The sequence below is a fragment of the Lissotriton helveticus genome, chromosome 3_1, assembly GCF_964261635.1.
Source record: "Lissotriton helveticus chromosome 3_1, aLisHel1.1, whole genome shotgun sequence".
Classification (NCBI taxonomy): Eukaryota; Metazoa; Chordata; class Amphibia; order Caudata; family Salamandridae; genus Lissotriton; species Lissotriton helveticus.
This window is the reverse complement of record NC_136061.1, coordinates 150,408,907-150,433,415: the sequence shown is the minus strand read 5'-3', so window position 1 is coordinate 150,433,415 and position 24,509 is coordinate 150,408,907. Positions and strand designations below refer to the sequence as shown.

Below are 24,509 nucleotides of genomic sequence, written 5' to 3'. Positions count from 1 at the left end.
ATAGGAGTTTACGGCAAAGATGCATGGGATAGGGAGAAATAATAAGGGGTCTTGTAGAGGCTAGACATATGAGGGGTGAGAATGCTAAGGAAGGAGTAATCTAGGCAGAGGCGGGAAAGGGGCTGATCAGGGTTGGCGGGTAAGGAGGAAAATGACTAGGAAGAGAGCATAAAAGGAGACACGGCCGTGAAACTGAAAGTACGGCCGGCCGGCCGTGAATAATTAGGGGATGAGCGCAAGCTGAGAAGCTGCCTTTGATGTGGTAATGCGAGGCAGGCAGGCAGGCGGCTGGTGGCATTGTGCACGCGCTTTTTAGGGCTTGCGCTTGCGCAATGACCTAAAAAGCACATGCACTGCAAGGAATCGCCAGCGGAATCGTGCTTGGTTAAACCTTGGATAAGCCACTATAGAGCTTCGCCAGCTATGCGCTATGCGCATCAGCAGGCGAGCCCTAAAAATAGGGAGCCAGCGAGATGGATGGCTAGCTGAATGAAAGAACTACTCTCATTGTAAGGCAGGCAGGGTAAGGAAATGGGGCAGATAAGATAGCAAGCTGGTATGTTCAATACAGTCATAAAATGTGAACATGTATGGAACTATAACACTGTTGTAAGCAATAATTGATATGACCCCTTTTGAAACCAGACTTTGCTTTCATAACAGTAAAAATAGGGGCAGGTTACTATTTCATAAACATTTCCACAAGCTTGTGTTAGTTTATTGGCTTGATGTGAACTAGTATGTACAAGAATGATTGACTTAAAACAGTGATAATCAGATACTCTTACATTTCAGCTCATACACTCAGTGAAAGCGGGAATTAAAGACAAACCTGCCGTAAATGGAAGTTACTTGGCCCGAGTCAAGCCTTCGGATGGAGAATATGTTCTGGAGAAATACAGTGAGAAATACAGTGACTGCGACTTTGGATTGATGTCCAATCTGTATGCCTGTGAGGGAAAACCTGGAAAGGTAACTGCTGTGTTTCAGTCTCAGTGTTCAAGTTTGGGATCTGATCCTTAGGACCTAGAGGAAGGGGGCAAATAATCCACATTTCCTGTCTGCTCTCCTCATGGTTCTCCAAGTCCTTTAGAGTGCTAGGGAATGTGAAGTCCATGATGGTGTAACTGCCAACTGGCCCTACCATCAGGAACTCTAATATGGCAGCACTAAAACCAGTTGAGCTGTGCTGGTTGACCCTGGTCTACCCAATTTAATTTACAACAAGGGGTGGTGATGGACAGAGTCTCTGAATTAAGCAGAGTACTCTCACCCAGTCAAGAGATCAGGGCTAGATCCAACACCGTTTTTTAGCTCATTGCACCATCCCAGTTTCAGAACCTGGCTGTATGCAAATTAGTCTGTCCCTGGCCCAGTGCATCATGGGAACAGGGCAGACCAGACTACAAAAGCCAATTCTTACACTGGGAAGGAAACAAGCTTCCGGGGACCGGTTTCTGGCATTACAGCCGTCTTCGGCCCGGCTTGCTTGAATCCTGATGGTGCAATGAGCAAGGGACTCACATCTGAGTATACCCTTCCACGCTTAGGGTGGACAAAATTATTTACAACAAGGGGTGGTGATGGACAGAGTCTCTGAATTAAGCAGAGTACTCTCACCCAGTCAAGAGATCAGGGCTAGATCCAACACCGTTTTTTAGCTCATTGCACCATCCCAGTTTCAGAACCTGGCTGTATGCAAATTAGTCTGTCCCTGGCCCAGTGCATCATGGGAGCAGGGCAGACCAGACTACAAAAGCCAATTCTTACACTGGGAAGGAAACAAGCTTCCGGGGACCGGTTTCTGGCATAACAGCCGTCTTCGGCCCGGCTTGCTTGAATCCTGATGGTGCAATGAGCAAGGGACTCACATCTGAGTATACCCTTCCACGCTTAGGGTGGACAAAATTATTTACAACAAGGGGTGGTGATGGACAGAGTCTTTGAGCTAAATAACGGTGATGGATCAAGCCCTGATCTTTGGACTGGGTAAGAGTGGTCTGCTTAATTCAGACACTCTGTTCATCACCAGCCCCTTTTCTGAATCTACCCAATTTAAGGCATCACCTCTGACAACATGTCCACCCACATTCATTCTGTGTAGGGAGAACATGTAAACCATGATGGATCTCGACAGGAGATATATTCCAAGTGCTGGGAGGATCCACCAGCATGTATGAGGCTTATTTATGCTGTCTCTGAAGACGTACCAGTTCTTCGTAGGTCTATTTTTAGAAATAACCTAAGCGAACACCAGCCTGTCTGATTGACAACCCCCGTCCCTTCAAAAGCAGCTTCTGCCAAGGACATTTGAGAATTTCACTGGAAAAATGTTCATTGGCATGGTGGACCCTTTATATTAGACTCGGCATCTGCCACATCTCTCTGTTCTGCCACATCAGTTGTACGCTGATTAGCCTCCAAGTATCATGCTGCAGGCATTTATTTGTCGGAATAGAATTTTTCACAGGAAATTAGCAAGTTGTTAAATATTGTCTTTATTTTGACTTATTTCTTAAACCATTATGTCATTTGCTCTCCAGTATAAAACCAGTACAGCCATAAGAAGATGTTCAGCACAAAACATGCACTTCTAAGGAGAATTCTTCTTGTAGAGACTTGACTTTACAGAGTAGCTGAAATACACAAAGTTATGAACACTTCCTCTAAGGCAACACTAATGAATTACAAAGTTCTGACCCACAGTAACTAAGAGCCAAATGTACGAAGCTATTTTGCGGTCGCAAACGACCTAGTTCCCAGAATCGGGCCATTGGCGAATGAAAAAATATTTTTTTCATGTACCAAGTCCTATCTGCGATTCGGTAACCTATTACCGAATTGTAAATATTGTTTACGACTTTAGGAAGGAGCGTGTATGGGCATCCCTTCCTAATACTGACTCACAGTGATATGTGTGAATGTTTTGCGACCAAAATGCGGTCGGAAAACATTTGTATTTTACCACCGACTCAGAGTTAGTGATAACCCATTCGCAAATGGTTTGGGGTCACCAAGGGACCCCTTTGTGAATGTTGGTGAAAATATTTTTTAAGAACAGGCAGTGGTCCAATGACCACTGCTTCCTCTTGAAAAATGAAAAGAAAACTTTTCATTTTTCTTTTTGAAACGCATCCCATTTTCCTTTAAGGGAAACGGGCTGCATTTAAAGAAATTTTAGAAAAAAAAAAGAATTACTTTATTGAAAAGCAATCCCAGACATGGGGGTCTGCAGACCCTAGCAGGCCACCATCCCGGTGATTTTAGCGATTCCCAACGTGTCCCAAACTGAGACCTACTTCATGACTATTAAACAGGTAGGTCTATTTGTGACCCACTGGGAATCGCAAAATGTGTCATAGACACATTAGTACAAGGGTGTTTGCAATTACCAAATAGCGAATCACAAAAAAACGCTTTTTGGTAATTGCAAAGCCATGTACACCTGGCCCCAAGTCCTCTCCACCTCCCCCTCCCCCCCCCACACACACAAAGTGGGAAACCTAGAATTTCATTCTGACCAGTTTGCCACAAGTTGCCAATATGAGAGGGGGAGACAGTTTCTAATACTTGCACGATGTGTTACACCATTGCGATAAACATCAGACCTCACTGGCAGATCATGTGGAATAAGGAGTGCAAATGAGTTTAGAGGCAGGTTTACACACGTTATTTCCAATTTCTTTAGTTTAGGCACAGGAAATAAATACTAGGTGAAATCTGGTGGTGGGTACTTTTTGGTACCTACCTTTTGGTATATATAGAGAAGAAGCTTGCTCCTATATAGTATATCTTTCGATAGACGTAGATCTCTTGAAGAATTCCATCTAATGTGTTCTCTTGTGACTCTTGAGATAAAACAAAATATCTGCATGCTCTGCTCTCCATTTAGATTTTTCAGTTTTGTAATATTAGAAAGAAAGGGAAGCAATGCATCATTCTGAAAGGTAGGTGGTTGGCTTTATTCCATGAACAACAAGAAAACCTAGGGGTCTCTACAGGAAAGTATCATGGAAATTCCTATTTACTTAACCCGACGTCTGGCATAGTACATCTGGTTGGAGTCAAGACTAAATAGTTCTGACAGGACACGAAAAACCTAAAACAGGGGGCCACCAGTGACTGTAGATCAAGAAAACCTTTTGTAGGATTCCCATCAAAGACTTGTGATGATCAATGTTATCATTTGGTCGTCCTTAGGGTCGTGTGTCTCTGGATCATTGAGACAAAGATTGTACCCTGTGGTGGATAAGGGTTCCGACCCGCAATCACTGTTGGATCATGTGGTATTGATCTGATGGAATCTAGTGCAGTGCAAAAAATAAAGAGTGGTGAGTTAAAATAGGATAGAGAACCTAGAGAGGACATTTTTAATAGGGAAGGTCTCTCCCTGTTAAAAACAAGAACAGCGCAATGTCATAGCAGTTTAACCAAATATCTGCAAGGGGGCCCCCTTGCAGATATTTGGTTAAACTGCTATGATATTGCGCTGTTCTTGTCGGCTCCTTAGTTTTAGGCTCCTCAGCCAGAGTTGGCTTTACATGATCTCACTTACCAGCCAATAAAGAGGCAGACAAATAGTATAACCTTCTTCTGATGTAAGGTCTCCTCCTTCTGAGTTGAAATGAAGTCCTATGTTGAAGCTAGTCAAGGTCTTCTCCTTTTAAGACCAGATCTTATTCTGAGGGTAGATTTCCTTCCTTCTGGGATTGGGCGTAGGTCTCCTCTGTCTGAAGCTGGGTCTCCTAGGTCTGGACCTATGTCTCTTTCTTCTGTGGCTAGGTCTCTTTCTTCTGAGACTTAGTCTTCTCTGTTTTAGGCTAGGACTGGCTTAAACCACTTTGGCAACTTCCAAACGTTGTGATTTATGGAGCGTAAGTCTGCCTGAAAATCTCAGCTATATCTCCCGCCCTAGAGCGTGAGCATTTATAGCTACACAGACCATGACAGTGGAGTAACAGTCACAACCTGCAACAGGAGGCTGTCACTAGCTGGTACCTGGTAGCAAAATCTAATCAAATCTCCTAGGGTCGAGCCATAGGCTTATTACGCTATCTATTACTCTTTCTGCATACTTCATCCACAACCATTTCCATAGAAGGCTAGCATAATATTAGCCATGTTTTGTGGAGTTGCTGCACTTTGAAGCAGACAGGCTGTAACACAAATCCATGTTGGAGGGTAATAGAAGAATTAAGAGGTGGGAGTGGATTATTTACTCTTCCAGATTCTGTGTATTCTTCAAACTCAGAAGTTTTCTCTGGATTATTGAGTTCCACAGATGAACGAGTTCTGTCAGGAAGCCTATAAAATATTCATCAGTTATTACCGAAATAACAAATTCCAGGGGAGAAATGTTTACATAGTTTGTTCTACCTTCTTGAGGAGGTAAGGACCTGATCAGCTTTGGGAATCTGAGGTACTTTGGGGGGCTGATGCCCCTCTAAGGTGTATTATATTTCTACTATAATATATATATATTTTTATTTTTTTTATTTTAAATAGCGCAAACTAAATCTGAAGATATCGGGGTATGAGAGCGCTTTACATAGCACCAATTTCGTTACAGATGGACACATTCATTTTTGTTAGGCACGGGGAGATTAACCTGTTCCGTGTCGTTGCAGAGACTCGAAGCCGGTTCCCCAGCTTCGATGTCGACCGCTCTAGCCGTAAGGCTACACCCTCTCCCCTAATATATGGCTGCGCTAAGCCTTAGGGAGTTGAAAAGAGGTGTTTCAACCCTGCAATTTTGGCATCAAAATACAGTTCTAAGGTATTTACCCAGAGTTGCCCTCTCATATGATGGAAACATACATATATGCTGTGGTTGCACCTTTCTGACAGATACCACCAAGTTTTTAGGCAGAGACTTACTGGGTCAAGAGAAGGCAGCACCACTAATGACAACCATTTACACAAGATAGTATGCTTGAAGGCAGATGGAAAAAAAACCTGTGTGGCACCAAACATACTTGAGGTGAAAGCTCTCTGCTGCATACCATTCACTCAATAAACCGTATCACAGGTTCTAGGGTTTACGTCTATTAGAAACCGAGAAACCTATGGGAGAATGTAATATCCTTGACATGCAAAGAACTCGTAAAACGAATGCTTGTACGTGGTCAACTGTACTGACTTTTCAAAAAAGCCCGTTCACAGATCCTTGTAGTGTCTAACTGGTGGTGACATTCCCATTATGCAGGAATATAAAGAAGCCTCCGTGTAGCGTTTGTAAGAAACTACCGTGAAGCTACAGTGTGTACATAAGTAGTTCCAAAACAGCATTTTAATCATAAATGTAGAAAATCCTTTTAGTGTAATATACCACCCTAAAAGGACGCATTCCTTCTCCTGTGACTCAGAAGTTTACCTTACTCGTCCAATGCCCCAGCCCTCACCGACTTACCTTCCAGCGTCGGAAAGAAGGCATGAGTGTGCAGCCAGAAAAGCGCTGAGTTGCGTCTTACCAAATGCCAAGGCCAAGACATGCGACCTGCTGACAAAATGAGAGGAATCAATTATTCGAGTTAGTTTTGAACAATCACAAGTGGTTCCAGCTAGACATTTTTGATTCAAATTCAGAACACCCTGTCTCCGGCAAACCTACTTGACATTTTGTTATCCAGTCGCAAACCTTTATCCACCTTTGGCTGTGATCTGTTCCACTGGGTCCCTGTGTAACATCAGTAACTATTCAGATACCTACAGATTTACAGGGTCCATCAACTGTAGAAAAAAAAATATTTAATGTCAAGACCGAGGCTTAGCATAGTGCATATATCTTTTATTTGCCAGATCCTTGCAGCACTTTAATAAATCTTTTTATTGTTATAAAAACGAAAAACAATAAGAGCGTATCAAGTGCAATGCAGTCCAACACATACAAGGAATCGAACAATTGAAAGGTCGCAATATCGGTAGTCATTGAAGCAGGACACTGAGATTCTAACACACGTTTGACGAATCAGGATTATAAAACTAGCGGAGTTAGCCTATATCAATGCGTGCCGCCCACAGGCCCCTCCACCCACAAAATCAGGATATCAAAGATCATTGCGCCCCTTGATACGAAGATCGTAAACAGGATAAAGTACGGACATTTGTATGCAAAAACGGACAAATCAAAATAATAAAGCTCGCATCGGCACCTTAATACTAAGAACAGAGTCAGGATATCCAATAAATAAAGAAAGAAAATAGAATACAAAACGCAAGTGGAGTGGTGTGGCTCACTGGTTAGAGGCGGCATACCCGGGAGCAGAGGACGGCCCGGGACTAGGGTTCAATTCCCGACGCGGCAGGGTCTTGGACCAGGGTCAGCGGACTGGATAATTCTCGCCTCGGTGCCTACTCTAACTAGGGATCACACTCGGCAACTCTGGGCATTAGCTTGCCTCATCTCCACAACGGCCCCACACATACGCCGGGGATGCCTGGTTTCACCTTGGAGATACCCAATAGGGACCATCTCACAAGGAAAACCAGGACGGGTTCCCCAGCGGTCTATAGCGCAGAGATACTCCTTCATGAGTCGATTCTAGCGCGTTAGAAACCCACAATTAATTAATTAATTAATTAATTAACGTGCGCAACACCCCACCCCCCACCCTGCACCCCTGCATGTAGCTTACGCCAATCCCCAACTAGCAGTGTGCCTGTCGTCCCATCTAATCTACAAATACTAAAAGAAGTATGTGGAGGATGGCCTTCATACAGGCTCCCGGCCTCCCCCCCCCCCCCCGCCAGTTCTAAGCCTCCCTCTATTACGGATATATTATCATTTCACTATCAAGCGAAAATCGGCAGATACATTACTCGCCTACACTGCCTCTCGGTACCAACATTAGAAAGTGAATCCCGCACTACCACCATTTAAATAAAAATCTTGAAACGATAGGCCGTTCTCAGCCTTGACCCGTTCGATCAGTTACACGAATGTTCTTAAACCGGACATCCACCATCTTGAAAAATTCGAAAGAACAGTAGCGAACCGGAAACAGCTGGGCTTTCTCAGTCTCATTGTCACTGGGTCCCATCAGTGTCGATAAGAACCACGGATGTTGATTAAAGTCCAGGTGCACTGAGTTCGGAAAGGGAGAAAGGGCCACCCTGTCGAGCCACTCCTGAGTCGTCACATGAGTCATCAGATATATTGCCTGGTGCGATTTGCCCTCAGTCGATAACAATATTGTGAGCACTGACATAACCGGGACCTCCAATACACGGGCCTTAGCTAATTTGCAATCCAGGGTCCCCCGCATCGCTCATTTTATGGGATTGTTGGCCGCAATTAGTCCGGGGTAGTGTGGATGTCTTTACTTCCGCAGTGGCATTGAATTGAACAAAAGCTATGCCACTATGTCCCAGTCCAAAAGCCACGGCATCCAATTTGTGCTCCAAGGCTTGGGCTTCCCAGTTCAGAGAGAGATGAAGACCCTCGATGGCTGCCATTATAGCCCCAAGCGTAGGTTCAACCCTGGTCAGCACTAGTTGGTCCCTCTCGATAGGGAAAGTCTGGTCCGGTCTCGGAGATCCCTTAGATAGGATATGTCGTCCCAGGTCATCCGTTCGAATTTTCCCAGACCTCTCGGAGGATCGGGTCCGATCCGCGCGAAAGTCGATATTGAGCGCCATTTCGCACGTTTCGTTCACGGTCCACCCCTGGGCCCTCAATCAATCAATCAATCAATCAAAGCATTTATATAGGGCACTACTCACCCGGGGGGTCTCAAGGCGCTAGGGGGGGTCGGCTACTGCTCAAACAGCCAGGTCTTGAGCTGCTTCCTGAAGGCGAGGTGGTCCTGGGTCAGGCGGAGGTGGGTCGGGAGGGAGTTCCAGGTCTTGGCGGCAAGGTAGGAGAAGGACCTTCCCCCTGTGGTGGCTCTTCGGATGCGGGGGACTGTGGCGAGGGCGTGGCCGGTCGATCGAAGCTGGCGTTTGGGAGCGTAGAAGTTGAGGCGGTTGTTGAGGTATCCTGGGCCTTCGTTGTGTAGGGCTTTGTGTGCGTGGGTGAGGAGGCGGAAGGTGATTCTTTTGTTGACCGGGAGCCAGTGCAGGTCTTTCAGGTGTCTGGAGATGTGGTTGCGACGGGGGATGTCCAGGATGAGACGGGCTGAGGCGTTCTGGATCCGCTGGAGTCTCTTCTGGAGTTTGGCGGTGGTTCCGGCGTAGAGGGCGTTGCCGTAGTCCAGACGGCTGGTGACGAGGGCCTGGGTGACCGTCTTCCTTGTCTCGGTGGGGATCCACCGGAAGATCTTACGTAGCATACGCAGGATGTTGAAGCACGATGAGGAGACGGCGTTGACTTGTCTGGTCATGGAGAGGGAGGAGTCCAGGATGAAGCCCAGGTTGCGTGCGTGGTCTGTTGGTTTGGGTGCGTTGCCTAGGGCGGAGGGCCACCAGGAGTCGTCCCAGGCGGAGGGTGAAGATCCCAGGATGAGGACTTCCGTCTTGTCCGAGTTCAGTTTCAGGCGGCTGTTCTTCATCCATTCGGCTACCTCTTTCATCCCTTTGTGAAGGTTGGCTCTGGCGGTGGCGGGGTCGTTGGTGAGGGAGAGGATCAGCTGGGTGTCGTCGGCGTAGGAGATGATGTTGAGGTTGTGCTGGCGTGCGATGGCTGCGAGGGGGCTCATGTAGACGTTGAAGAGGGTTGGGCTGAGCGAGGAGCCTTGAGGGACGCCGCAGATGACTTCGGTGGCTTCTGATCTGAACGGGGGGAGGCGGACTCTCTGTGTCCTTCCGGCGAGGAAGGAGATGATCCACTCCAGTGCCTTCTCCTGGATTCCGACGTTGCTGAGGCGCTGCACTAGGGTGCCGTGGCAGACAGTGTCGAAGGCCGCGGAGAGGTCTAGGAGGATGAGGGCCGCTGTTTCTCCGTTGTCAAGCAGGGCTCGGATGTCATCGGTCACTGCGATCAGGGCGGTCTCGGTGCTGTGGTTGGCCCGGAAGCCAGACTGCGAGGAGTCGAGGGATCCGTTCGTCACGAGGAAGGCGGCCAGCTGCTTGTTGACGGTCTTCTCGATGACTTTAGCTGGAAACGGGAGCAGCTAGATGGGGCGGTAATTCTTGAGGTCGGTGGGGTCGGCTGATGGCTTCTTTAGTAGAGCGCTGAGTTAGGCGTGCTTCCAGCTCTCCGGGAAGGTGGCGGTGTCGAAGGAGGTGTTGATGATGTCCCGTAGGTGGGGTGCGATGACAGCGTCGGCCTTGTTGAAGACGTGGTGAGGGCAGGGGTCGGTCGGAGATCCGGAGTGGATGGAGTTCATCGTGCGGACGGTCTCTTCGGTGCTGATCGGGGTCCAGGCGTGGAGGGTGGTGGTTGGGGGTGGTGGTTCGATCGTGGCGTGCGTCGGTTGAGTGCAGAAGCTGTTGTGTATGTCCGCGATCTTGTTGTGGAAGTAGGAGGCGAGGGAGTTGCAGAGGTCTTGCGAAGGGGTGATGTCGTTGTTTCCGGCGTTGCGGTTGGAGAGCTCTTTAACAATGTTGAAGAGCTCCTTGCTATTGTGTGCGTTGTTGTCCAGTCGTTCCTTGAATGCGGTTTTCTTGGTGGCGTGGATCAGTTGGTGGTGTTTTCGGGTGGTGAGCTTGAGGGCAGTCATGTTGTCCGGTGTTGGGTCTCTGCGCCAGGTTTTCTCGAGTGCTCTGCAGTTCTTCTTGGACCTCTTGAGTTCGTCGTTAAACCATGGGGCTTTCTTGCTGCCGGGTCGGCTCGGCGGGATAGACAAGTAGAATTAGAAGCAAAGACTCACGTTCCAACCCCTCTGCATGCAAGGATATTGCGGAGCTGTCTTCAGGATATGCCCTGAACCATCGGGTCGCAGTTTAGACGGCAGCAAGCCATTTATATTCCGGGCTTCGACAACTAATTATTCAGCTCGCATCCGCAGTGTCTTTGAGTTGCCCCATTTCGGCGCTAATCCATACGGATATTAGATGTTAAGATCGGACAAAATATGCTTCCATTCCGGTGGACCGGCTCCCCCCGAACTCTTATGGCCGATGTTGTTCAACTAGAAGCCGGCTGCACTCCTACTCGAGGCCCCGGCTTCAATGCTCATGTAGGCCGCAAACTTCAAGACGACGTTTCTCCGTTCTTGAAGCAGGTGGAACTTTCGGGGTCACTCGGTGTAGCGTTATTTCGTTTCATATACCCGGGAGAGTCGCATAGGCACAGGATAACTGGCAGGATCTTGTAGCAGGATGAGGAGGTCTGCAGAGCCGGGAGCCTACGCGGCCATCTTGGTCGCCAGCTTGGCTCCCCCCCCTTGCAGCACTTTAAAGCAAACATCACCAACATCAAAAATATTCCAAATTACCAGTTCTGTGTTGTCAGCAATCACCCGGAATAGGCATTCCATAATGTTCTTTGTTTAATGATGTCTGCTTGGGTTTTGAGACCTACTATGACATCATTCAGCAGATGGCTCTTTTAGTTCCGTAATTGTACTGATAAAGTAAACCTAGATTTCACAGCTCTAGGTTTTTTTTTTAAGTTATATGGTGGGAAGTCACTGTTTCATTGCAAGACAGCTTTCAGTTATGTGAAAAAAGGTTGTGTTCTATTCCACAGGTCATTGAAGTAAAAGCCAACAAAAGAACCGGAGAGGATAACTTTGTGAGCTGTATGAGAACTTCTTTGGAACAGCACTATGGAGACAAAACAGTGGGAATTGGAGGCACCTTTGTGATCAAAGAGGGAAAAGCAAAGCTCCATGTCATGGTGAATTTCAAGTAAAGCAGTATGTGGTGCATATAACTTGGGTTAGCTGAGTTTAGCATGAATTGTATTTTAGAGCAAGCAAAAATTATAACTACAAGAAATTGCTTAAACAGGGAAACCAGTGTCTATGGTATCAGTCGCTAAGTGCTAACATATGATTATACACAGTACACTCTAGCTTTGAAGGAATGTGGATCACTGGCAGGTACCACCATACAATTCGAAAACTGCATTAAATAACATGTCAACACCCACCCAGCCCACATTAAACTCAACACTTTAGCCATGGCTAACCTCTAAGGAATCTCTGAACACAGCAAACTGCTCTCAGTGGCCTTCAGTGATGGTACCTGCATTTTTAGACCCTGTTTTGGTCAAGTATGGATTGGGGGTGAGGAGGTAGCCTATGAGAGAATTTTAACTTTTGCATTTGAGGTTCTCCCAGCATTTATGCTTTTTCATCCATGTATCACAGCAAACTAGGGGCTATATTAGTGCGTCTACTCATTCACTGCACACATTTAATCCCTTGTTTTCAGTTTCTTCTAGTGAACACACAGCAATGTTAACTTGATTACCAACTTAGGGCCTGACTTAGATCTTTGCAGACGGGTTACTCTGTCATCACTGTGATGGATATCCCGTCCGCCAGAAAATAAATCCTATAGGATATAAAGGGATTATATTTCCTTGGATAGGATATCCTTCACGGGTGTGACGGAGTAACCCGTCCGCCAAGTTCTAACTCAGGCCTTCAGTTGCGAATTAATACCACTATTAGATGATTTCTAATTAGTACATTACTTGGCGTAAATTCCTTGAGCTGGCAGAAAATTGTCTCTTACGGTCACTCCCGCACAATCTGCAGGTGTTATGAGCCCTGGACATTAAGGGCTCCAAAGACCCATGTATAAAGGAGCCACCTGAACCTGCTAATCTCCCTACTTAGTCAGCTTCATAGTTCAAGGACAAAGATGGGGTCAAGTGGGTAAATTCATGCATGGTGAACTTTCATCTCGGTTCTCTATGTAGTGCAAATCGATAGACATTTTGAATGCTAATGGTTATTCAGACAAACAAACGAAAGACTAGGAAAAAATTATCCCATTTCCCAGTTGCAGTCCACTTATAATATCCACCTTCTAGTTGTCGATGACAAGTGAAACGCTACCCACTGTAAGCCTTGTCCACTCAGCTTGAAAGATGCACGACCTTGGGCAAGAGTAGTCCACTCTATGGGATACAAGTCATTAGGCTCTGTCAGATTCTGATTATTCCACCTTTTACGTAAACAAGAAGTCACCTATTTTCCGCATCTGCTAAACTGTGTGTGATGGTTTTGTAAGTGATGGTGTACATGTACCTGAATTAAAGTACGCAGCATAGCACCAGAGACCAGAGAGAGACAACAAAAACTGAATTCACTTATAATCCTAAACACTCTATTCCCAGAGTAAGGTAAACTTATACTCTCTTTAGATGGGACAAATTCAAGCTGAGTCACCTTAGTGTTTAGAAACCATTAACATTAACGGGCACATGCATCAAGGTAAATTTCATTCGCAAACGGTGCGAAACGCAAAATTCGGCCATTTGCGAATGCAATTTCCTTTTTTGGGATGCATCATGCTTTTTTATTTTTTCGCAATTTAAGGAATCGCAATTATGTCGCAATTTCTTAAATTGCGATTGCATTTAAGAAATTGCAATTTGCGATTTCTTAAATGCAATGCATAACACTTTAGAAATTGCGAATTCGCAAATAGGGAGAGGTAAATTACCATGAAGTTCACCTTCATTGTAATTTGCGAAAACTTTGAAAAATGCACAAAAGTGCATTTTTCAAAGTTTCATTTTACACACACACGTGCCCTTGGGGCATGTGTGTGTGAAAAATGTTCTTAAAGTTAACATTCAGGGGTGCAGGGGGGGTCCTTTGGACCCCCCTGCACCCTTGAAATAGCATTCTCATTTGGCGATTCCTTAATTGCGAATCGCAAAATGAGAATGGCTTCCCATTCATTCCTATGGGGCTCTAGGCCCATAGGAATCAATGGGAAGGGATTCCTTAATTGCGATTCGCAAATTGTGAATCGCAATTAAGGAAATGTAAGAAATCGCCAAAAAAATTGCGATTTCTTGATGCATAGCCGTTTGCGATTTCTTAATTGCGATTCCTTAATTTTCGCAATTAAGAAATCGCAAACGGCAACAATGATGCATGTGGCCGTATCATTCTTGCAGTTGTTTAAGTCTAAAGTCACAGACTGAAAAGCTTCAAATCGAATAAGTTACATTGTGTCTGGAATGTACCAAAATATTCAATCTTCTATTTATTTAGAGCATTTTATTAGTTTTTTCTATTATAAAGATGTATTTTAAAATAAATAATAGGCAATCAAGGGAGTGCTCAATAGTTTCAACAAAGCATCACAATTCTTTAATTGTAGTATCTGGCATTATTTCTGCCATGCAGTTACGAAATTTATAGAATGTTATACATTGAACATCAAAACCATTGCTCCCTCATTCAGTCATTCTACATGTTTCTGTCACTACATGGTCTCCATCAGAGCCACACATTTCATATATTATTATTTAAAATCACTACAGGTGGTCCAGGTTGTGTTTCTCACAGCATCTTTTCCTAAATATTTTGATATTTCGGTAGACTTCACCAGCTCCTGTATATTTGTTCCCCTGTCCTACTATCTACTTCTATTTTTAATGTTTAAAATGTTAATGTTTTAACAATATATATTTTTTTCAGCCCCCTGAGTTCCCGCCTTGTTTCGAATCAGATGAGGCTGTTGATCGTTGGTTAAAGTTTTATGAAATGAGGGCCCCGTTGATCTGCCAGTCGGTGTTTGTATCTCGCGATCCGGTGAGTATGTTTTGGGCAACTGTACATTGTGCATCTGTAACCATTAGAAGGCTTTTATGTGATAGAAAATGCATCAGCATTTTTCATATTGTGGTAACTTTTATTGTACAGTGGTATATGTTTTAATCGTTTGCATATTAAACATTGTTTGAATCAAAAAAGCTAAACAAAAGAGACCCAGCTGTGGGAGAAACTCCTAGTACACCCACAGAACATTCCACATTGTGGAGCTTTTAAGACGTAATCGATTTAATCAGACTCGCTTCATTAAATATGTGTACCCATAATTTCTAGCAATATGAAGTGAATTTTTTTTGTTAAAAAAAATTGGTGTGCCAAATTGGTGTAACAAATTAAGTCAAACCCATCACCACTTTTGTAGGCACACTAACCAGATGTATTCCCCTTGTTGATTGCAAAGGGAAGGTTACACTATTGTCTGGTATATGAAACCAATCCGCTGGAATAAACAACCAAGATGTGGTCATTTGGGAGTATTTACTAAACGTGTAGTTAGCGGCAATCCAGCCAGAATATTTCCTTGGATTAATCTGCATGGAATCGTTTGGATTTTGGCAAATGGAGAGCTTGCACACAAATTAAATGAGGTTCATAGGATTTTACTCGCACATCTCAGATTTGGACACACTACTATTCCAGCCCCCAAATAAACATTTCACCTATGTCCGATGTGTGAACAAGTGGGTTCTGACCTGCTTAAACCCAGAGGTTTTTCGATTTTTGTATCAGATGATTGCTAGATCTCGGCAATGTGTAAGATGCCAAAATGAAGTCTCAGTCGCTGTACGCTTCCGTTAACATCGTTTTGAGTGGTACCCACCAGTGTACATGTTAGACCTGGCATCTTTGGCGTGGTTGAACTGTGTAAGTGGTGTGGTGTGGCTCACTGGTTAGAGGCGGCAGACCCAGAAGCAGAGGACGGTCCGGGACCAGGGTTCTATCCCTGACGCGGCAGGGTCGTGGACCAGGGTCAGCGGACTCGATAATTCTCTCCTTGGTGCCTACTCCAAACAGGGATCACACTCTGCAACTCTGGGCATTAGCTTGCCTCATCTCCACAACGGCCCCCCACATACGCCGGGGATGCCTGGTTTCACCTTGGAGATACCCAGTAGGGACCATCTCACAGGGAAAGCCAGGACAGGTTCCCCAGCGGTCTACAGCGCAGAGATACTCCTTCGGGAGTCGATTGTAGCGCTTTAGAAACCCACAATTAAATTAAATTATGTTGGATTTTTGTCGTTTTGGTCTTGTGTAGTTTAGATTAAAATACCTTTATTTTTCTAAACTGTTGTGGAGTCAGTTTGTGGTGTTTTCACTGTGTTACTGTGAGTGTTGGTACAAATACTTTACACATTGCCTCTGGTTAGCCTAGACTGCTCGTGCCAAGCTACCTAGAGGGTGAGCAGGGGTTATCTCAGAGGGTTATCTCCTTGCCCTGACTAGAAGCAAGGGTCCATATTTGGATAGTGGTACCTACCTCTGCCAACTAGAGACCCCCAGATCTAACATTGGTGGAAGCGGTGGGATTTGAACTTGTATTTGTACTTGACCCACAGTAATTGGTGTACATCACTAGTGAGTGCAGACCACTACGCCACCGCATACTACTGGTTTTTGGTTTTGATTTTTCTATTTTTGAGTAACTCTTCTAATACATCATGTCTTTGCATGGGAAGGCACCCAGTAAGGAGGCAGAAGCAGAATTAGAGTTTTGCATTGGTGATTTGAAACTAAGCTTGAGAGACTTTTGAAACTGAAAAGTGTTGCATCGCTCGCTTGCGGAGCGCATCCCCGACAGTGCGAGAAGTTTCCCGCCGCTATGGAGGACGAGATCGTCGCAGCGACGTCGCATCCTTCGTTTGCGGGACGCACCAGACCGGTGCGGGAAAATCGAACATCGCTGCGAGTGTCGTCGCAGAGCCTGTCGTCGCTGGGTGAAATCGCCGCACCGCTTGCTTGCGGACCGCATCACGTCGCTGCGAGCATCGTCGCAGAACCATCGCATCGAGGAGCTGCGAGAGAGAGGATCACCGCTGGACCGTGCATCGTCGCCCCGGAGATTGTCGTAGCTCCTACGAGATCGTCGCATCGTGCCTTTGCGAGAACAAACTTTCTATGGAACCTACGCACCGGAATCCATACAAGTGGCCTTCCTCCCCATACAGACCGGATTCGTCGAAACACGCCCGCTGCTGCAGCGGGGCTGTCGCATCGCCTCCCCAGGGTCTCAGGAGCAACGCATCGCTTGTTTTCCACCCCACCAGCTTCTGCTTTTGGAACTTTGTTGCAACTAAAAGGTACTGTGAGTAAACGTGACTCAACTGTGAACTTTTCACGCATCAGTAGAGAATTCTATCGCAACGTAAAGAATTTTAACGCAACCATAAGAACTCTTTTTGAAACCATATTCTTGAACTGTGTATGTTGGATTTTTGTCGTTTTGGTCTTGTGTAGTTTAGATTAAAATACCTTTATTTTTCTAAACTGTTGTGGAGTCAGTTTGTGGTGTTTTCACTGTGTTACTGTGAGTGTTGGTACAAATACTTTACGCATTGCCTCTGGTTAGCCTAGACTGCTCGTGCCAAGCTACCTAGAGGGTGAGCAGGGGTTATCTCAGAGGGTTATCTCCTTGCCCTGACTAGAGGCAAGGGTCCCTATTTGGACAGTGGTACCTACCTGTGCCAACTAGAGACCCCCAGATCTAACAGTACACCTTTTAAAATAAGGCCCCCTCTTGCGCAGCTGGAGTAAATAACTGTGCACTGATTAGGTGAGAACACGTGTGTGCACTCATGTGCAGACTGAGCGGGGAAACCATCTGAGCTTGGTATCTGTGCAAAGATAATCTGTTGCAGGTGTATCCCACTTAAATATCCCATTTCTTTTTTACTAAAGTGTAAGCTTTTGTTTTTACACAGTGGGTTAAAACCACACAAGATCTAATTCGAAATAAAAAAATTATTAACATTACCTTCCCTATGAAAATGCCCTCAGGTGAAATAAAATGTTAATTTGGCCATATTCACACTCCTCCATGCGTTTTGATTTTTGCAATATTTCCCTGAGCCAGCCCTATGAAGATTCAGGTTTTGAACTTTTGGGCCATGTTAAGTACCCTTCTGACCTGCTGGCAAGTCAAACCTCCCCTGGACCATAGGTTTATTAGGGAGGCATTAGTGTGTCTTGGTGGAGGATGAGTGTGGGTAAGACATCTGCATAGGGTGATAAGCTGGCACTCACTGACTCACTCACTGGGCATGTCCTCCTGTTTGAGAGAAAGGAGAAACAGGCAGTATACTGTCACCAGACACACCAGGTGGCCCCCTTAAAGTCTTAGAAGGAAACAATCCGTTAGGGTCGAAGCTCAGGTAGAGCGAGAGCTTGTAGAAGACACCATAAATATGCCATCCTCTGCAATTCCAGAATTCTATGCAGGTGGGTGGGCCAGCCTGTGGCTGCTCCCAAGGCGTGTCAAGGATAGAGGGGTGATGTGGCATTACTGGACTGGACAAGGATGTCCACCTTCTAAAGCTCTCCACCTCCACTTGTAACCCTTGCTCAGAGGCAGAGACTTTGAGAGAAGAGAAAACTACAGATCAAGTAGAAGGACTAACCAGCTGGCTTATGACCCGCTGCAGCGAGAGGACTCAAGGCATGTTCGTCTTCCTCTATGGGAAAGAAGAGGGTTAATTTACTAGAAGAGCTGGAGAGGGGGGTGAATGCCATGGAGAAGAGTACAACTGACTCCTACAAAACACTTAGATCCCAGGAAGGAGATCAAGATGCACCTGGAGAGTGCAGCCAGTGTTGCCTTGAAGGTCCCAGAGTGCTGTTGCTGAGCGACCCCAGGTCAAGAGATTACCAGACGCTAAGGGAAAGGAGGTCAGGTCAATAAGGCTTTTCCTCAGGGAAGGAATAGCAGGCTAACCAAGCATCTTCAATGCAATAGATCTCTCATTTACTCGAGTTTGAGCTATTGGCATTGTAAATGACAATACCTTTTATGTATGTTTTGGTTTTTAAAACATAAAGGCATTGTCATTTGCAATGTCAATAGCTTAAACTCTTGCAAATGCAAGACCTATTGCATTCCAAATGCTTGAGCCTCCTACAGTAAAAGAAACTCATTTAAGGTAATAGTGCTAACAGACTAAAGAAGACGTACCATGTAACATCCAAAGTAAAAGGGCCAGTCCTCATGGGAGGTTACAAATGAAGACAAGGCGGTACTAAGGAGGGACAAACAAGCCAAATAACAAATCGGAAGACAGCTTTTACGAAGGACATTGACACAAACCAATGACAAATATGTGCGGAGAGTGGGCGGGGCTTCAAGTACATGCTCCAATATAGAATGGCTCGACTTAAAAAGGACCAAAAAGCCATCCCAAAACTACAGAGGCCAGGAGACCCTAAGAAAGCACTCCTTATGACTGGATTGCAACACCAGGAGCAAGAAACCTTGAACCTTGTTCAAAAAGGCTGATTGGGGCTAGAGAAATCAGCATTTGTTTGTCACACTTGTGTGCAATCAATCCAGCCAATTATGAGGCATATGGAAAATGTATGCACCTAGTTCAGGTTCAATGTCCATTTGTTCCATTTACGGAGTGAGTGTACTCATGCAGAAGTCAACAGTAAGGATTTTTAAGGTTATACGCATACTTTCAGGCCACGCAACCCCTGAAGATATCTGGTTTTGGAGGACTTTTGTCCGAAGCAAAGTACTGTTGCGCCTGAGATTCACCAATGAATGAGTAGGCAGGAGTCGAGCATGTGCTCAGCTTTTGCATATTTTAAAAGGATAAGCAGCTCACTGGTTGTGTTACACTGCTGATTCCAATAAAATGTGTTTGTGCACTTAGTCATGCAAGCGGATAAGTATTTTTCAGCATTGCACACTTAAGGGTATTTGGCTAAAGTTGGTTCATGGCATAGTAAAGCTTTAAACATTAACCACCCCAAAATTAAAGTGACAGCAACATTTCAAAATCGTGGTGACAAACTGGACTTTAATAATTAGATAAAAAGGTGTTGAAAGTTATAAGGAATACATATGCTGTGTAAAGTACAATTTCCTATTTGGATCTGACTGGGGATACCTGTATTATGGTCAACCGGCCCTATTAGAATGTTTACGTTTGACCCTTGCCTGTGGGGGAAAAGAGATAATTTAGACACCACTTGATTTCAGTAACAGCAAAACTTAAAATGGACCCTGATACCAATGTAATAATGTATTAAAGCTTTTATTCACGAAAAATAAAGGGACCAGTGATATAATGTCAATATGTGTAACATATAAACTACACATTTCACGAAGATGTCCTAGCAATGTTCATATTTTCCAGAAAACTCCTTCTTTTGTAATGGAGACCTGAATGTATTCACTACATTTAATGAAGTTTCGAGGTTTCACCCCAAAGAAAGTCAGCACAAATTGGAAATGTGCATCAATTTGGAATCGTGCAACAGCATTACGACGACGCTGTTGTATGGAATTGGGTAAACATTCCCAGTAACAGAAAAATAGGTTAATGCAAAGGTAGGAATATCTAGCATCAGCTATACTTTATCCATCTCCACTGCCCTTCCTTCAATTTTTGCCTTTTAGAAGAAGATAGAGTTTAAACGGTTAATGACTCTTCCCTATCATGAAGAAGTGGCTTATTTAACATTCAGAGTATGAATATCGTGAGAATTTGCATCACCCTGTTAAAAGCCTGCCTAAGTACATGAAGAGCCTACTCACCTTCACTAGACCTAACCATTGGTCCTCACCAGACCTTTATATCTGAATATTAATGTCTGTCCTTTGGGAATTCACGCTTCTCTTGTTTCATTTTTAGGTCGCGCCTAGCGAATGCAGCGCATGCGATGCTTCGCCTTGGCGAGACTATTGTTGTCGGTTTTGCTAGCGAAGGCAGACAAACAATGTGCGCGCACGGACAGCCGATGTCCACGCGCATGGCGTCTCCTCTCTGGCTCTCACGCTCTCAACGCGCGCTCACACGCTCCCACCGCTGCATAGGAATGCATGGTCAGAACGAAAGCGAAACCAAAATCCATCAGTCGGAAGGAAGGTGGGGGTTTCACGGGGTCACAATAAAAGGAACTTCCCTCTTGGAAGCATCCACAGAAGCGGCCGAGCTTCCAGTGAAGAACACCCCCACACCCCGAGTCCGGTCTCGGCTCCAGGGTGAGTGTTTTATATGTTAGCGAGGCGGGAGACTGTGCTTTAACTTTCAGCTCTCCTCTCTTTCCCCAGCTCCGCCTTTCACCTGCTGTCGGTGATTCGTTCTCTTTACTACTATCTTTATATATTTGTGAAATGTACCAGTTTTGGGCTTTCAAAATCTGCTCATCTTAGTGTAAGGTTGTAGGTTCCTCGCTTCTTTGGGGGGGCTCCCCTTTTGAACACGCCCATCTGTTTCTCGACACAAGCACGTGCCTTCCTGCATCCAAACAGAACCCCAAGAGTCTCCTATTCTGAACCCACCTTGGTGCAGCAGGGAGACAGCCCTGGGTGGATCACGAAGACCCCCGCACCCCAAGTTCGGTCTCAGCTCCAGGGTGAGTGTTTTATATGTTAGAGGGGCCGGAGACTGTGTTTAACTTTCAGCTCTCCTCTCTTCCCCCATCTCCGCCTATCTTTATATATTTGTGAAATGTACCGGTTTTGGGCTTTCAAAATCTTCTCATCCTAGTGTAAGGTAGTAGGTGCCTCGCTTCTTTGGGGGGGCTCACCTCTTGAACACTCCCATCTGTTTCTCGACACAAGCGCGTGCCTTCCTGCATCCAAACAGATCCCCAAAGGTCTCCTATTCTGAACTCACCTTGGTGCAGCGGGGAGACATCCCTGGGTGCATCACGTACAGGTCTAGCGGCTCCTTCACAGTCGGCCACTAGTTGGGAGGGCTCACTCACAGTTCAGAACGGGGAAAAGTTTACCGACTACAGAGTCACCGTAAGAGTTAACTCCACCCCTGGTGATGGGTGGGGGAGGTAGGTGCCAGTTTAGTGTAAGGTAAACCTCTGACCCTCCAGGTCACACGTTTCAATCCCAGCAGAGCCAACTAAGCCTTTCTCCTTCTAGGGTCGAAATAGTGCGCGCTATCAGATTGGGAGCTAGAATGTTCCCAGGCCCTGAGCGCCCTCCCTCCCACACACTGCTCCAGTCTCACTCTTCCACAGTCATCCTTTTTCCCGCCCTGTGATAACCTGCCCTGGCTCTGTGCACCCCTGAGTCCTGGTCATGCTGGGGGTGCAAAGGCCGGAGGGGGGCAGAGGGGTGCATCGCCCTCCCTCACACCCACCCTCTGCGCAGACTTCTTGGAGGCAGTGACTGGCTCATACAAATATTAAACCACATGCCAGAGCAAAGACTTCTTTTTGTCGGGTTATCTAGAGAGGCATTCTATCTCCCAGTGCATTGTGGGACCTGTAGTTTGCATTCTGTGGTCTTCCATAGCCTCTCTTCCCCTCGGAGACTCCCCTGATGCCCACGCTGTAGCTCCTCATAGTAAAGAGGCTCTAAGACCACCCCAAGCCTGCTCCTCAGCATAGAAAACTGTGCAAACAAATATCAATAATGTGTGTTATTATCTCTTTTATTAATGCCAGTGGTATTGTTGTTTTTAGGACGAGTCTGGGCAGTGCATGCTGTACTCTGCGAGGCATGCTGTTTTTGAGCCCATATTTTGTATTGGCTTGTGTCATTATCTTTTGTAAATGCTGGCTTCTGATTCGTTTATAGGCTTCCTAGTCCCTCCTTAGTACCAACTTGTCTTTATTTGTAACCTCCCATGAGGACTGGCCCTTTTACTTCCGTTGTTACACGGTATGTCTTATTAGTGGGCAAAAGAACAATGGATTTAACCCAGATCTCTTGACTGGGGGAGAATGTTTGAATCATTCAGCATTCTGTCCATCATTTGTTGCAGTTAAACTTATTTAGTCTTTAAGCACTATTTTCTTAAATGAGTTTCTTGTACTGCAGGCACGACATGCTTTCCTGCAGCCTTCAGCGCGCCATGCATGCTTTCACTTTACAAGCAGCCCGAGACAATGGTGGCCCCTTCATTTAAATGAAACGGGTCTCGCATTTACAAGAATTAGAGCTCTTGCCATTGTAAATGACAATGCCTTTTATCTATGTGTTAATTATGAAAACAGATACATAAGGCACTGTAATTTACAATGCCAATAGCTTAAACTTTTGCAAATGCGAGACCTATTGCATTGCAAATGCTTTTTTTTGTTCCCACAGAATTTAACAAAACAGTAAAGATGGATTTGCATAAAAAGTGATTGCGCTCTGCTTCTTTAAAATTTCTCATGCGCAGAAATGGCTTGAAATGTGAAATTATATCGAGTTATGGGATATCATGGGCAAGATTTAGTACTAAGCAATCCTAAGAAAACTGTAAAATGTTTAGTACACTCATGCAACTAGGTCGCTCCAATGCAGGGGTGTAGCTCTGAAGTCTAAGATTGTATAATTAAGGTGACAACGTTAGTTATTTTTTGTGGCTGTCCAACGTACAGGTAAGTAACTGAAGCATATTGTGAATAAAATGATTTGTCTAGGATCACACCATGTACCTGGTCCACTCCTGGCTTGACAACAGTGCTTTATCAAATGTTGCACACATATACCCATTCTAAAACATATCTAGAGAAACAGCAAAATATTGTTAGGAGACTGAGCCTGGAGCCATTTTCCAATATATATGTGGGACGTCTGAGCGTTGTAAATGAAGGGCAATGGTCCCAGACATGCGTTGTTTGCCTGTTTCTGAGACTGTAGATATTATGTTGTCATCCTGTGCATCCTGCATTCAATGTCCATTTTCTCAAAGTAAAGTTTGCTTTCTGTCTAGGGGCTGGACCTGCGGGTGGAGCACACCCATTGCTATAGCCACCATGGCGATGGAGGCCACTACCATGACGACACCACTCCAGAGACCGTACAGTACCTGGGATACTTCCATCCTGCTGAGATTCTCTTCCGTATCGACAGGCCAAAGACTAGTAACTAATGGGACAGTAACAGTAGGTTTTGTAAGGTTGCACACGCCATAAGTCTACAACCCTTTAAAAGGTAAAGGCAAAATATATGCTGTATCACTTTAGAATGGCAAAGTTACCTACGGGCGTACCTGATGCTACAAAATAGCAGTCTATACATTGAGATATTCCTCATTTCAATGATGGCTAAAAAATGCCACAAGCCTGGATTATGATCTTGTAATAAACACCCAAAACCCTTTGAATGCAGGGTATACTCCCTTGGTCCTTTGAGACTATTTAAAGACACAAAAAACCTCATGAAATAAAATGTAATTTGGCATGTCTAATAATCCCTAAAATCACTGAAACTATAACGAAAAAAAAAGTAAATTACTGTCCATCATGCATATACTCCCTCTAAAGCAGATTTCTTACTCTTTGTACCAATAATTAATCACATGAATGAAACAAATAAAACAGATCATCGGTCTAATAAAATGCCTTATGAATCTTGAAATGTCGCTGAATATAGATGTGTTCAGGCCCTCGTATAAATCCTAATTTGACCCGGGATATGTTATTACAATTCTTTCATCTTGGAAACCATGGGTGAGTTCCCTTCAGTTGTGCAGTTTGTTTGGGTCATTTATTTCTCTTCATATATAAATCACCTCAGTTTTGGAGGGACCGTGCTGGCTTCTTCACAAATTACTTAGGGCCAAAATGTCCGGACAGCCTAGAGGCGAGCTTCTGCTGGGATCCTGAGATCTAACCATCATCCCAAAATAGTGAGCAGAGGGCTTTAGATTTTTTAAGTGAAAAAGAAGTTCCCCTCTCAGTTGAAACCTCTGTTCCCAAGCACCACTGTAG

General features: G+C 45.1%; 1 protein-coding gene across 3 annotated transcripts in view; it reads left to right on the top strand.

Annotated features, from left to right (window-relative positions):
* The window catches only part of BKGD (beta-keto-L-gulonate decarboxylase), a 65,393-nt gene extending 41,256 nt beyond the window's left edge, over positions 1-24,137 (top strand). For 2 of the 3 annotated variants that reach the window (XM_078679413.1, XM_078679414.1), the window contains exons 6-9: positions 796-972; positions 11,570-11,719; positions 14,490-14,603; positions 23,510-24,137. In XM_078679413.1, coding sequence (XP_078535539.1) covers positions 796-972; positions 11,570-11,719; positions 14,490-14,603; positions 23,510-23,668 — 600 coding nt within the window. In that variant the 3' untranslated portion in view covers positions 23,669-24,137. The remainder of the gene's footprint in view (positions 1-795; positions 973-11,569; positions 11,720-14,489; positions 14,604-23,509) is intronic. The other variant, XM_078679415.1, reaches the window with a different exon arrangement.
* The last annotated feature ends 372 nt before the right edge of the window (positions 24,138-24,509 follow it).